At 38.6% G+C, this 15,468-nt stretch overlaps 3 protein-coding genes and 1 long non-coding RNA gene across 4 annotated transcripts; all 4 read left to right on the forward strand.

Moving 5' to 3' along the window:
• Positions 1-2,303: 2,303 nt before the first annotated feature.
• Positions 2,304-4,913, forward strand: LOC149104920 (fibroblast growth factor 2-like). The gene is made up of 3 exons (XM_089271334.1): positions 2,304-2,716; positions 4,201-4,304; positions 4,504-4,913. Exons 2-3 carry the CDS (start codon positions 4,212-4,214, stop codon positions 4,681-4,683), a joined length of 273 nt encoding a protein of 90 aa, XP_089127460.1. The 5' UTR covers positions 2,304-2,716; positions 4,201-4,211; the 3' UTR covers positions 4,684-4,913.
• A 1,533-nt stretch (positions 4,914-6,446) lies between these two features.
• LOC149104921 (fibroblast growth factor 2-like) lies at positions 6,447-8,491 on the forward strand. The gene is made up of 3 exons (XM_089271333.1): positions 6,447-6,658; positions 7,950-8,053; positions 8,262-8,491. The coding sequence occupies exons 1-3, from the start codon at positions 6,541-6,543 to the stop codon at positions 8,442-8,444; spliced, it is 405 nt and encodes a 134-aa protein (XP_089127459.1). The 5' UTR covers positions 6,447-6,540; the 3' UTR covers positions 8,445-8,491.
• A 2,021-nt stretch (positions 8,492-10,512) lies between these two features.
• Positions 10,513-12,020, forward strand: LOC149104922 (RAD52 motif-containing protein 1-like). Its single transcript, XM_089272293.1, has 3 exons — positions 10,513-10,634; positions 10,734-10,812; positions 11,803-12,020. The coding sequence occupies exons 1-3, from the start codon at positions 10,527-10,529 to the stop codon at positions 12,018-12,020; spliced, it is 405 nt and encodes a 134-aa protein (XP_089128419.1). The 5' UTR covers positions 10,513-10,526.
• A 535-nt stretch (positions 12,021-12,555) lies between these two features.
• Positions 12,556-12,993, forward strand: LOC149104923 (uncharacterized). The gene is made up of 2 exons (XR_016201411.1): positions 12,556-12,674; positions 12,914-12,993. It is a non-coding gene; the product is annotated as an uncharacterized LOC149104923 (long non-coding RNA).
• The last annotated feature ends 2,475 nt before the right edge of the window (positions 12,994-15,468 follow it).

The following is a 15,468-nucleotide window of genomic DNA, read 5'->3' on the forward strand; positions in this document are numbered from 1 at the left end:
GTCAACTTTGACTCGGCCTACAGGGACTACGCTTTCACATATAAACTCTCGATACTGCAGTTGCCTCAGAGAGAGGCTGAAGTTGATCTCCCCTGCCTGAGACCATATCACTGGGTTCTTAGTTTAAGCTTCGGCCGTCAATGAAGTGCTAAGACATTGCTTCCTGACTGAAGAGGGAAGCAAAAAAATGGTGTCAAACAGTTTTGTTCACATTGCTTTTTAGTTTTAAAATAAGATGGCAAAACTGTAGATCGCCGTTTGATTATAAATTACTGCTTTCTTCATTTACTTTTATCAAATTTCACTCACACCGTCTTCCCAGTCCTAACTACTTTATAGAAGAAACGGCTTCGAAAGCCAGCTATTAAACGTTAACCCAGGATTAAAGTATGTATGAATCTTTTTTTGTATAAAAATGTTTTTCACTGCTTATGCTTTGTATAGATTGAGATTATTCCAATTCAAAACTGAAGGGCAAACAATATGAACAGACAACGTCAGCGACAAGTTGCAAAACAGTTGCAAAACTGAAATTAAAATTTTCGCTAATCCTGGGTTAGCTTAACCGGGCTTTGAACGACCCTGCCCTGGTAATTAACTCGAAAAAGCTTCCCTTAAAGGATTTCAGTCATGGTATTTTGTGTTATTTTGGGCACGTACAAAATTACCTTTAAATTGAATGAAGCCTGAAAATACTAGTTTACTAAGGTGAAAAAAGACATAAGAAATAATAGTAAACCATAAATGGACAAGGATAGTTAAGGAGAGACAAGATTGACACGGATTACAAACGACGAACTTGAAAAATTTTAGGTTAAACTTTTCAAGATGCACAAACCGTGACGTAGCTCCTTTAATCTAGACAATCCATGAACAGGAAACCTCAGCGAAAAAGTACAAAACTGAAATCAAAATTCTCGCTAATCCTAACCCGGTCATGGTAATTAATTCGAAATAGAATAATCCAGACAATCTAGTGTGATTAAACTAAGTCCTTCCGATGATCAAAACGCGACAAGTTCCAGTCTAAACAGGAAACAAACAAACAGAGACAACTGGTTTCAGAACCATCAATTCAGCAGGGTACAGAGGATCAAATTAAATTAAGTGATCCACTCTGCTAAAATAACATAGAGAGACTAAGACGCTTAATGGACCGAATGTTTTCTGCGCATTTTTATTTGATGCTTTGTTCTTTTTCCGCTCCCTGTATTTGTCTCTTCTTGACGGTTTTCAATTTCGACGCTGTGCTCAGCACTTTCCAAACCTCCATTCACGCAACTTTCCCGTTAGTCGCCATGATCGCTATCGGGGAATGTGCGCATGCGCGTAGAGGGGATAACGGGGCTCAGCTGATAACTGAGAATTAGTCAAACTTTTTAATTACTGATGGCAAAGATCTGAGATCTGCAGAAATTCGTGATAACTGAGAAGTTTTAACCGATAGCCGAGAAATCGCCGAAAATTTAACTGATAAATATGGGTTATTGACCAAGCGTGAGGTCAAGATGGCTGGACATTCATGTTTATAGACCGACACGGAGTCGAGGTAAACTTGCAACAAACGAACGCACTTTGCCATCTTGACCTAAATAGCCAACTGGTCTGCCTCCTGCCAGTTGGGATTTTTAACTATGTTATCTTTATTTGAAATATTTGTTTCCTTTGTTTTACTGGCATGCCTGTAAACTAGCTAAGCTTAGTGTTTGTATAGCTAAGTGCATGGCCACTATAAAAAGATTTACATTACACTTTACATTTTTTTAACATGCCTGGTCAATAAGGGATTTATTATATGGATTTCGGGGAAATTTTTCTTGCGGGAGAGAGCGAAAATTCCGAGCGGGTCAAATAGTGCCATCTTGCCCGCTAGGATAGCCAATCACATCACAGTATTTGGTTCATCTTGCCCGCTCACGGAGCTAGCCATTTTTAACAGAGATTTCAGAAAGAAAGAGACCCAAAGGCAAAGCTGTGACGAAGTACTATTACCCAGGCACTCCCATCCTGCTAACGCTTGACATAATGCTTTTATGACGTCACACGGCCTCTGGAGAGCGTCAGATTCGCACATTCCTAACTTATCGCTCAAACCGCTTGTCAAGTCTGAAGTCTCATGCAAATCAGTGTAATGTCATCGATATCAACTCATGTACGATACAGTAAGTGTCCTCTTAAAGTCACAGTCATCTGTGAACTATTTTTACATCTAATTGAAATTCCACCGTCCCAATACTCGCACGCATGACTGATCAACTGATGCAACATGCAAATTAACCACCCTTAAATAAAGCATCAAAAGAAAAGCTTTTATCTCAGACAACGCAGGAAAAGCTCTTAATTGTTTTCCAAGGTACTGTAATTTCCACTAAAGGTTACAGCAAACGGTTGTAGACATACTGGTTAAAACAATTTCGTGGGAAGGCGCCTGGGTTTTTATTTTGGTGATTGAAGTAATGCACAGAAAATGAATTGGGCAGCTTTGACGGCTAAGAGGAATCTGTTAGGTTTGCACCAATAAACTTTGCATATTCACCCTTGAAAGTGAAAGGCCCTGCCTGAAACTGTGTACAGATCGCAGCGCCGGCCATGACTTCTCTTCAGCCTACAACAAACGTCTCCTGAAAGACGCAATTGATCTCCCGTCACGGGTTCTTTTTGCGAGTAACAGATGACACAGTTGAGGGGAGTCAACAACGAATCGGTGATGTTTATAGTAAGTTTAATTCTTCTGTTCACGACACTCATGTATCGTACAAACTGTAAACCAACAGGTCTTAAACAACGAGTGCAATTTTTCCTACTAAGTTCGCTAATGAAAGATCAGAGCTTAAACCAGGATAAACAAATTAGCCCGGCTTCATCAGTGGTTTTAAAGTTTTAATTTTCGATCATTTTATGCTTGCCGGTTTGTATTGTTCACAACTTGTGTCGAAGATTCGACGTAAATAACCAGGGGAAAGGAGTTCTCTCTTCATAAAGTCCTTAAGAATTTGTGGAGAATTATGATGACTTGGAAGGTTTATCTTAATTAGGTGAAAACGCTTTCAACAGGTATACCAGTTTGTGTAAGGCCACATTGATCCTTAATTAGTTTACATCTCGGCCGTCTTTTGGACTGGAAAAGATCACAAAGGTTCTGAGAGAGTCACGTGACAATCTTGCAAGACAAGTTAAAGTCGCGTTGTTGCAACGGTGAAAATATTAAGCATCAAATAAATTTTTTTTCAAACTTAAACATATGTGTTTGTCATTTGCAATATAGTCTGATAGCAATTACGTTATTTTGGTAAACTTCGATTGCTAAGCGCGGCAAAACAATTTTGCAGACGAGTGGTTTGACGAGAAGTTTTGAATTAGTTCATATAAAAAAAAAAAAAGAAAAAAAAATCAGTGATCGACTGTAATGTTAAGTGACTTCAAAACGCTGTTATGTCTGGCTTACTGCTACAAACGGCCTGCCCTACAGGGCCTTAGCCAGAAAGTGAGGTAATGTCTGTCGTCAAATTCTTTTCCTAGGTATTTAGCAATTTTTTTTACTTTCCCCCTTTAAAAGAAAAACAACCAAAAGGAAAAAAAAAAAAGGCTAAAGCAAGTGCTTCGGTTTGCCTAACACCGGCTATCAGACCTTGATCATATCTTGATATCTTGCGAGAGGTGAATTGAGGGGCGTGAATAGTTTTTCGGATCGACGGATTTGGCCGCTTGTGCACTGATCTTTTTACCACATTTTGACGTCATCTGTGATCTATTACTGAACAGACGCACGGCAACATATCATGGACTCTATTTGTTTTATATTTTTATATGAGAAATAAACATTTTATAAGAAAACACCGCGCATGAGCAGTACCAAAGATTTTCTTGCTAAGATTTGAGCTTGTAGCGCTTGCTGTATGTTTCATGAATGTTCTCATTTTTCAAGGGTGTTTTCAACACGCTAAGCAATTTCTTTGGCAACTTAATTGTATCGCAAAAGAATTTTGAGAAGAGTTTGCTTGTCTGACAGCGCTTTGAGTTAAAGATCAAGATAAACTTTTAGATCTCGTTGCATTGGAAAGCTAGCATAGATGTACACACATAAGCTGCCAAACGGGGTCGCGCTGAAGTACACACAAGTTTACCAACTTACATTTATCTTTGACTTCGTTTTGCCAGAGCCGTTGACAGAGAAATGTTTATTCTAAAATTGATTTGCAGCTACCCTTGAAATGATATCTGCTGCGCCAGGGGAAATTGTGTTACGAGGAGAAGTATCTAATAGATATATCGGGATGGACAGTAAAGGAAACGTCTTGACCTACGTAAGTATCAATGATGTCAATGATTAATGCCAATGAGGATTTAGTTATACACGCACGCAACGCGCGCGAATTAATGCACGCGCGCGCGGTCACCCAGCTTCCCTTCCTTCGTTTCTTCCCTCACTCACTCGCGTGCTCGCTCTCTCGCTCGATCGAATCTAGATCATTTAACTTAACCTATGTCCTTAACTTTCAACAGAGCTCCTTGGTGGAAGATTGTTTTTTTAAAGAACATCATAACACGAATGGCTACAGTTCATTTGAGTCTAAGCCTCACGCAGGCTGGTTTCTTGCACTGACAAACGATGGCAGAGCAAAGCCTGGGTCCAAAGCTGTATCCGGCCAGAGAGCCGTGGAATTTTTATCAAGAAGAGTTTAATCTGCTAATAGATTTCCCGCTCGATATTAAATTCTTGGTGCATTTAATAATGCTAATAGCGCAATAACTTTATTTTAGTTGGACTAGAGTATAACTAAAATAGATGATATTCAGGGACGAATCCAGGATTTTTCTTAGGAGAGGGTGCACCACTAAGGAATGGCGTAACTGACTGGTGAGGTAAACAAATTTTAAAAGCGAATACGAAGAGGGCCTCATCTCCGGGGGGGGGGGGGGTGGGTTTCACCCCTTGTACCCTCACCCTAGATCCGGCCCTGATATTTGAAGAAGTTCTAAGGTATTATTATGTTATAGGAGGGTTTGATTTTATCTGTAGAACAGCACGTAAAAAATTGCAGAAATCCTTTAGCAACGGAAGATGATAAATCGTGACAACAATAGAAGTGGATGAAAGTAAAGACAGTCTTGGAAGTACGAATCTGTATTTTTCGGAACAATCTTATTACACAATATAACTTCGCATTTCTCTGCATTGTTCTGAGTGAAAGCAAGAGAATATAATGTCTTGGTAAAAACTATATTTTGAAAGCATGGAAACCGAATTAATTCCTTATGTCAAGTGAATTTCCGCTCTTGCGTAACGTTAACGGGTTGAATATTCGTTCCTAAAATAAAATATACCAATATTATATACATGGAAGTCTTGAATCTGGTAAAAGTTGAAGATGTGTCATGTTTATTTTGTGACAAATTTGGCCTCGTTTTTGAAGACAGACTGAAAGTTTTCCCTTTCCAACAATGACTTCCACCTCAGTTGGAAGTATTGAGAAACGGGTAGGGAACTTTACTTAGTTATTTGCAACGTTGTTTGAAACTTTGCACACCCTGCCTAGTTTTACTCATTTGCCGAAAACGTTCTTGTACTTTTTGTGTAAAATACATTTTTACTGTAGATTTTTTCACTTTCCTATCATCTCATTTAACATATACTTCCTTTCCCCATTATATTACTCAAGCATTTTTCAGTTTCAAAAACGAGGCTTTCATAGCATGTGGAAGAAGCCCAATATAAAACTACAAATGACAAGTCCTTTACATGTAATTGTCGTCTGAAAACTTAAAGGAAGGAAACTTCGACTTTTATTCAAAAATATGGCTGCGTTTGTAAAGTAAGACACTAAAAGGAAACGTGACCCACGTCTCAAGGCAGCCACCTCCACCGATAATTTACATACAAGAAAATATTTGATGGTACACAAAGGCCATCAGTAAGCGTTAATAATTGGACAATGTCCCCAGGTTTTCTATGAGCTCCTTGTCAACGAGGCCCAGCCAGTTGTCTTTCGCTCATACTTCACGAGCGGTCAGGAAATTTTTTTTCTTAGGTATCGTTTAAGGAGAAATTCCCCTTTCAAAAGTGTCGTGTGTGCGATCGTGCCCTGTTGTCATTTAAAGAGTTTTTGTCGAGGGCTCATAGACTATAGCCATAGTTTTTGCGCCGAGCCTCATATTGAAACAGAGGTAAAGACCACGTCATTTTGAAACAGAGGCAAAAGGCATATCCCGTCTCGGCACCAGGAAATTTTCACTTTTGAGGTCTAAGGCGGCGTCTCAAATGCTAAGCACGTCAGTGTTAGTTTAGTACCAACAAGGATGCGAGAAAGTTCTTCAATAAGCAGCCGCTGGCCAAAAGAAACGATGTAGAGGAAAAATTTACGTGCCGTTCCAAAAAAAAAAATGAAAATGCAAAGGGAATTGGCAGGGTGAGTGAAAACGAAATTCTTTTAACTTGTTAAGCGTCAGTCACGATTAATCGAGGTGTGCAATAAAGGTAGACTAGTACACTCAAAATATCTTCAGCGTATCGCAAATCCACTTACAACAACAACAAACGACATGGTTCATTTCACTCCTTACACGTCGTCACCGAAGCATTTAAAATGCAGTCATGGCTTCTACCTCAGAGTAAACGAGAACGGCGTACAGGGAAGCCGGGACGAAAATGATATTTACAGTGAGTAGGGAAATTTATTTCGCTAATTATAATGTAACGTATAACTTACAGAATGCCTGCGTGCTACATTCGTGCCTAGGAATTGTAACCCAGCCAAAACTCAAGTGAAACGTTTTCTTGGCATTTCTTTGCCATTTATTTCCGAGAGCGATCATTTTCTTATTTCTCTTTACGATGTTGTTACTTTGTCAAGTAAGCAGGTGAGGAGATTAAAGAAAATCATCAAGCAAGGAAGGGATGTCGCCTTTATATAGAGTGATATTCTCTAAACTTACATCAAAGGAAATGCGTAATAGTCAGTTAGGAGTAAAACTTCTTTAAATCTACATGGCTTTAAGCAGTTTTCAGTTTCAAGAAATCCAGATTTGCATTCGAAAAGGCCGAGTGTCAATGAAAAAAATGTATTTTTGATGTGAACTTCACTGAGGTCAGGTGCTACGTCTTAAAACTAGAAGAAAAGGAGTTCTGACGGTTATTGAAAATATAGCATTGTCTTCGTGAAACCAGACACGAAAAAGAAAAACACGATTACGGTGATGAACTTAATTTTTTGACCAATTGATTGTCGGCCAGTTTTCCGCTTTCAATGTTAATTAAATAATTTGGTGGAACACCAAAATCGTAATTCGTTGTTGATGATTTTCACTCTTTGTCATTCGCCGTACATTGCACTGTTCTTTTAGAATGGAATACTTGGAAGGCGATCTTAAGTAAATTGGGTAGTCCTGTTACAATATTGGGTTACCTGTGTGCAATTGCCTACATTGCAATCGTGTCCTTTGGTAGCTTTGTTATACAGTTACAATATTAAAGTGTATCGATGCTTTGCACGAAGTCATCAGAAAATCAGAAAACTAGCTAGACAAACATTATGTTACTGACTAAGATGATTAATTTAAGTTTTTCACTTTCTCGCCATAGATCAATGCCCAACTGTTTTAAGACGTTAACTTAGCTTGAGCCTGTGATCCAATCGAAAACCAGTACTTGTTTTTATAGGCGTCAATTGACCATAACCTGAATGTCCAATATCAAAGAGTTACGCTGTAAACAAAGGCTGCATGTTTCGGTCGACTTATTAGCAAGAGTATGGGCGCCATATTGCGTAGTGGTCGTTGTCGTAACTTTGTTAAAAGAAACCTGCAGCACTAGCATCCCATTCAGAACCGAACTAACACTGTACTTAGGCAACAGGTTCCAGTTGTTCCATAATACACAAACAGGAATCAGTGAAACACTGACAGTTGTGTCCCAGCCGCAGCTGCTATTTCTTGTGTTTCTTTGTCAATAGTTTTCCTTGTAATGGAGTTCATGGAGGCCGGTGTGGTCAGGATAAAAGGAAAAGCGGCAGGAAAGTACATTGCAATGAGTGCAAACGGAGAGTTATATACCACTGTAAGTAAGAACTGTCTTGTTTTGAATTGAATTGTCTAGAGGACGATAGTGTTTGGAATAACTGGGTAGAGACTCAAAAACAATATCACTGATAAGGGTGGGGTTCGAAGGTACTATTTTTTTTTCTTTATACTTGTTGAGTCTTGATCTTGCTCTGACTCAATCCTATTACATTACTTTTCTGGTAACTCTTTTTAAAATTCTACAGACCTCCTCATCTCGGCCAGAATGTGTCTTCAAAGAGATTTGTGGGACCGGGTGCACTTCGTATCAATCCATGCTCAATCCTGACTGGTATCTAGCGCTGACGAAACAAGGCGAGGCGAAGTCTGGGCCCAAAACTAAACGCGGTCAGAGGGCTGTTAGTTTCATGAAAGAATCTTTGCTGTAAGATGATTGGACAGCGACTGATTCACAAAGTTGACTAACTTGTAAAGATATAAACGTAAGCGTGCTCGATCTAATAAGGCCACCGTAATGATTCGATTTAGCACCCTTCTTCCAATACGCGCTCCCTAGACGAGTACCGTTTTTTTTTTTTTAAAAGCGCCCCCGATTCCAAGAAACTCCCCCATGGCGAAGTAACATTCAAGACAGGGTTATAGAATAGGCTGATTAGACCGGTGAATTATGACTGCGCTCCCATCTGAACGTAATATAGCCTGCGTGACAGGCGTTCAATGGTGAAGGAGAGGGGGTGGGGATGGGAGAGTGTTCGAGCAACGATCGCTGAATATCCTGAAAGGCAGTTCTATTTTGCTCAGCCGAAATTTGGCAGCAGTTGTGATTTACGGTATTCTGTCTTTTAATTTCTCTACCTGCTCACGGTTTACGCCGGACTCTTTGTGACAGATAAGATTTTTGTCCTACATTGATTCCCTTGTTTTAAACTTAGATAATAATAATAATAATATACCGAAACCCCTTCTTGCTGGACAAAACACATTTTCTGTGGACAAGATTTTCAATGAGACTTTGAAACATTTGCAATAGTCGTTTGAGTTTTTCTGGCATATGTTTTCTCCCTTGTCAAATTATATTTTGCATTAGTCGTCGCCATCCGGTACCCCAGTATCCTCTAGCGCGACACAGATCGCGTGGACAAGGTGTCAATCCGTATATATTTGGTGTTCCAGCGCTGATTGACTGATTTCTGACAACTCGCTCCGCGTCGCATCAGCGGGGTTTCTTGGGCTCTAAGTGATGCGGGCAGGCTCTTCTTCCTTTCTTCCTTCCCTACTTTCTTTCCCACGAAGAGCCTCGCAGTCTATGGGTAGCTGTGTAACTCATGTCTGGCTCAGTTATAGCCCTCAGTTATAAATGCTATACAGGGTAATCACTCACCCGTCCTCTTAACCCTCTGTGAGGCATAAGCTCGCAACTTTCCTAACCTTGTTCCCACGGTCCTCTCTCTTCCTCCCTTGGGTTTTCTCGAGGAAGAGAGAGGGCCCTGAAAAACGAAGTTGCATTTTTCGATCTTTTGCCGCCTTCCACATTTCTGGTCATGTAAGGCCCGTCTCATCTCAATTTCGAGAGTTCTCCGCCATGATGTATTTGGTCTCCTTAGGGTTTTACCTGACATAGGGCCTTATATTGTGTTTAATACGTATGCACTCATGGAACAATTGACTATGAGCAACTCTGTATACAGTAGTGAAAGGTACACATAGCCCTCCATAATTTGGACATGCGCTGTTGGGCCCGTTTTGTCTCCCTCTGTAGTATTTATTTCATAATTAAAAATTACAATGAAAACGTTCGTTGGCTAAAAAATTTCTAAAAGAACATTAGCTTTCGGCTGTCGATCTACAGCCTTCGATGGATAAAAATGGAATGCAAAAGGATAAAGTATATGCAAAAAGGGCGAGATAAAGATAATAAGAAGAACAAAAGCAAAGTAAAAAGTATAGTATTCTTTTTAAACAATAATCACCTAATTTACACAGTTTTACTTTGCTATTGTTCTTCTTATTATTTTTGTCTCGCCTGTTTTTGCATACATTTTATCCTTTTGCATTCCATTTTTATCCGTGGCGGGCTGTAGATCGACAGCCGAAAGCTCATGTTCTTTTTGAAACTTTTTAGCCTGCGAACGTTTTTATTTTAATTTTAAATTATGTCTCATCCTAGGAATCTTTAATAGTATTTATTTCATTTGCCAAAAAAGTAGCCACAGATTTCTGCTAATTTTTTCTCAGTTATTGAGGATATTGAAATTATTAAATAAAAAGTGGGGGTCACCGTGCTCGTTTAAGAGAAAAGGGGCACTTATTTCGCTATCGAGCTTAGTTTGAGGGAGTTTGAGGCGCTAATGACGCGAAAATCGTACACAGTAGGGATGCCCAACGCAATGCAAGTCTCAGGTACACAGAAAACCACTATATGATTGATACACCACAGGTCAATTTTTCTACTAAAATACCGCTGAGTTATCGGACGATACGCGGGAGCACGCGGGAAGTTCAAAACAAACATGGCGGACTCATCAGTTGAACTAATCGAGTTTTTTCGTCCTCATAAGAATGAAGTTAATCTGTATGTCACCAACATTTCAAGACGGCTAGAGAAAGAAGTGGTACAAGTAAGGATTTCTTTGTGTTTAGTAAGATGTTTTGCCATATAATATGGACAAAAATGGTGTACAACTGAACAATAAGTATTGTCGTTTTCAATGATTCAGGTGAAACTGCTTGAAATATTCTCCCAGTTTGGATTGGTGTATGAAGTACAAGTGATCGATTCATCGGATAGTTCAGAAGGTAACTTATTTTTCTTGTTCTAATTTTGTGATTATGGAAACTCTTTTTAACGTCAGAACTGTGAACACTGAAGACTTGGATACTTTAACAAATTGACGTCAGTTTTTTATGTGTAAAATGTGTAGATGGAGTGGCCCTATACAGTAAGCCTATTAATTTTCTTAGGTGATTACATGATTTTGACTGCAACTTGCTCAGCATAAGTACTTGAAACTTAAAGGAGGCATTTCAGAGCCACTTTCAATGTCAGACAATTTTGAGGTTTTCACTCTATCAGCAACTGCTAAGTAATGGAAATGATAAACCTATTAAAGAATAATAAGTATAACATTGTTGCTAGAACCAGAAGCCTATCACCTGGTGTAGGTGATATGCGTCTGCTAGAATTCATTACCAGTCTGTCGGTTTAAGTGTTTTGCCTTAGCTGAATGAGCTACAACCCTGGTCTAAACTAGTTGTGACAAAAACTATATTGAAAAAAATATTATCATTTTTCCATTTGTACTGAGTAGATTCCAAAATGTCCTTAAATAGATGGAGCTTATACCCTTCCCCTGACTTGTAATGTTTGTAATCATGTGTTTTTGATGGGGACGGGGATAACAGAAGAACTTTATCCTTTGGTTTTCAGACCAAAACAACATTGAATGGAGGTAGTGAGGGGTGGGTTGGGGGGCTACAGTCTGGTTTGATTACATCATAGTATCACATGCAATTATTGACAATACTATCTCGACAGTTTTTTGCAGGGTTGTAGGACGGTGTAGCTAAGTGCATTGACCACTGTAAACATTCAACATGTAAAATTGGTTTAAGCTGTCTTAACAAGCCAACTTGGGATGATCCATTTTTAATCTGATTACTTCCCCACCATGCATGAGAAGGAACCTAATCAAGGCTGCATGTAATAGACTAAAGTAAAGTCAAAAAGTGATTATTAATTAACTGGGTGATTATCGAATAACATGAAAATTATCATTTTGTCATCAGCTCCTGAGGAGTCCACTGTGAATTGTTCTGACCTGAACTACAGTTCTCTATATGCCTTTGTCAAGTTTTATTCAGCAAGGGCAGCAAAAAAGGCAAAAGAGAGAATAAGTGGAGAGAGACTTTTAGGAGGCCAACTTTTAAAGGTCAGTTTTAGTTTTCCCTTGTGGCAGAGTTCTCATGGTAATAATGTTCTTTATCAACTGTTGCATAATTTTTAGGCCAGGCCGGGGTTGCTTGAAAGGTGGATAGCACTATCCACTAGGTATTAAAATCGCTATCCAGTAGATAAGTGTTAACAAAACAAACCACGCTATCCACTGGATAGTGATTCATCTGGTGGATAGTGTTATCCACATTTCGAAGAATCCAGGCCAGAGGGCTTAAGTGTCGGCCTGGATGTCAGATCAAGTTATTTGGGTTTGAGCCCTAGCCAGGGTCATTGTGTTGTATCCTTGAGCAAGACACTTAACTCTCACAGTGATTCCCCCTATCTAGATTAGATCTACATGTACAAATGGGTACAGGTGATTTTAATGCCACAAGGGGTGAGGGTGGGTAAACCCTCTCATAGACATGCTGTCCCATTAGGGAGGTGTCAATATACTCCTGGACACTTAATACTACAGAAACCAGGATGTGCTCTGCTGGTAATTGGACCTCTAGGTCCAATGCAGACTTTTTTTACCTGTGTACGGTGTTATCTGAGTTAGCTTTAATTAAGAATTTATTGGTTAGCATTGTATATACAGGTCCAGGTTGCTCAACGGAAAAAGTTCACAGAAGTTGTTTGACACCCTTTGTACATGGCAAAGTGCACAGTGTTTGCTAATCATTACTTTGGATTTAATGGGTGGTCAACAAAAATTGTTCAGGTAATGGAATCTTCCTTTCTTCATTTTGTTATGGTCACTCAGAAATGGTGATTATTTATTTGTTTATTTGTCTTTGAGCTTTAAATACCATCATTAGATCTCTTGTTTAGGGTAGATTACCTAGTACATAATAGCTTTACTAATTACTGGCTACCAAAGTCAATTATCTGAATTTGTAAAATAAATTCGTTGTTGATGTTAAAATTCTGATGTATGATTTCTAAATTTTTGTGAATTAGGGTTTTCTGAGAGAACCTCAGTCAAGTCCAAACACTTCCATTTGGGTAATATGGGTCACCACAATGTGTCATCAGTGCAGGCACTTACTGTAACTCTTCACGTTTAGTGACTTAAGAGGAGTGTAGCCACTTGCCTAGGCGAGGAGCCACTCCCCTTCATGTAACAGAAACATGGAAAAGAAATTGTTCCTCTCACAAGTTTTTACTATTGCACTTTTTGCAGCTTAGAGAGGCTAGAGAATAAAATTGATAACAGTGATTGTCAGGAAAAGAACAATTCTTTGTATAGATGTGTGGTTAGACTGGAGATTAAAGATTGTGAATTCTTTTGTGATGGCACTGGGCATGGTGTAGATCAAAACATGATAGAGCAAGGTTAGTACAGATTGATGGGCTGTCAAAGTGTCAACACTGATATTTTTAAATTCAAACAGTGGCTTGAGGATGTTCACATGAATTGTTTCTGTGCATCCTTACTGCGTAGGAAAATTCACACTCTACATCATCAAGTGTGTGCTAAGTAATAAAATGAACAATAACAGGGGAGATGGCCATTGCTATGGATTTAGCGATCTTGCACGTTCAGTGACCCCTATTTTTCTTTTGATAGATCACTTCCTCTACTGATTTTCTCTGTTTAGCAAAAAAAGAAAGAAAATCTATCAAGTAAAAGTTTGAATTTTTTGCAAAATGCACCATCGAATTCTGTTCTTTTTAGTTCTTTGTTTATCTGTTGCGTGGTTTCAAATGCTTCTTGAAGGGTTAAGTTATGTTAGCAACATTTGGAATTATTTATACAACAGACCAACTTTTACGAAATATGACTAATCTCATTTACCTCCGTTGACTCACCTTCGATATTTAAGACCATGTGGACCATCTGTAAACCATGCTGAATTATGTACGCCAATTTGTCACATGCTTTGACTCTGAAATGAAGTTGCTGACTCCCAAGTTTTTTTTGCATTTTTGACACAGGCAACTCATTATCTGACTGCAGTAAAAATTTAAAAAAAATCTATTTACTGGAAATGTTCGTGCGAACGTCCTTAAGCAATGGTATCATAATCTGTCAATAGAGCAATTGTGAGAGTCTTCCATGTGGAAAGAAATTTGTGTCCAATAGCCCAAGGCTAGTAGATTTCTTTTGGAAACTTTTTGAGGAAATAAATATTATGTGACTTTTCAACTTTCAAATTCTTTGTAAATTTTATGGTTCACAGAAAAGGACCCTGCCAAAAGACTTGAATTGCTTGGATATGTCAAGAAACTGGCCCACAGACATGCATATGAGAATGCATTTAGAAGAGTGATTATTATATCTTTGGACAATGGCAAAGTTGGAGTAGAGATAAACCAACAAGACATGCCTGATTGCAGTTTTGATGAGCCTGCAGAGGATGGAATAGTTCATGTAAGCCACATTGAAGAAATGCCTGTCAGTGATTCAGATGAGGAATACAATACACCATTAGAACTTCAGAATACAAGCAACTCTTCACTTGCTTGTAATGGTGCTGAAAGCTGAAATTGCACTTAATGAACCTGGAGAGGAAGGAACAGTTCTTGTAAACAATAGTGAAGAAATGCCTGTCAGTGATTCAGATGAGGAATACAATACACCATAAATGATTAGAACTTCAGAATACAAGTAACTCTTCACTTGCTTGTAATAGTGTTGAAAGCTGAAATTGAACTTAATGAACCTGGAGAGGAAGGAACAGTTCTTGTAAACAATAGTGAAGAAATGCCTGTCAGTGATTCAGATGGGGAATACAATACACCAATAGAACTTCAGAATACAAGTAACTCTTCACTTGCTTGTAATGGTGTTGAAAGCTGAAATTGTACTTAATGAACCTGCAGAGGATGGAATAGTTCATGTAATCCATATTGAAGAAATGCCTGTCAGTGATTCAGATGAGAAACACAATACACAATTAGAACTTCAGAATACAAGGAACTCTTCACTTGCTTGTAATGGTGTTGAAAGCTGAAATTGCACTTAATGAACCTGGGGAGGAAGGAACAGTTCATGTAAACCATATTGAAGAAATGCCTGTCAGTGATTCAGATCTCCTATTTTTGATTCCAGTTTGAACTGGAAACCATACTTACATGAATTGAGCAAGAAAGTTTCAAGAGGTATTGGAGTATTATCTAAAATTAGATATTATGTAAACAGGAATAAATTATTACATCAATTATATTATTCACTTATTTACCCCTTCCTCACCTATGATTTATCAATTTGGGGCAATACTTATAATTCTACTCTTAAATCTTTAGTAATTCTTCAAAAGAGGGCTCTACGTATTATAACTTTCTTGAAACCAGATGAACACTCTGAGCCTCTTTTTAAGGAATTAGAGATTGTTAAATTAACTGATCTTGTTGTCCTTGACAATGCACTTTTCATGCATCACTGTTACTATAATCTTCTTCCATCTTCTTTTGAAAATTGTTTTTGTTAGACCATATTGGGTCGAAATTTACATTTAGGTTGTCTCTTTTAAGACTGATAGAATACAGACTGATAGAATACAGTGAACATG

The sequence above is a fragment of the Orbicella faveolata genome, unplaced genomic scaffold (assembly GCF_042242905.1).
Source record: "Orbicella faveolata isolate gen_17 unplaced genomic scaffold, um_ofav_v1 contig_34, whole genome shotgun sequence".
In the NCBI taxonomy this organism is placed as follows: Eukaryota; Metazoa; Cnidaria; class Anthozoa; order Scleractinia; family Merulinidae; genus Orbicella; species Orbicella faveolata.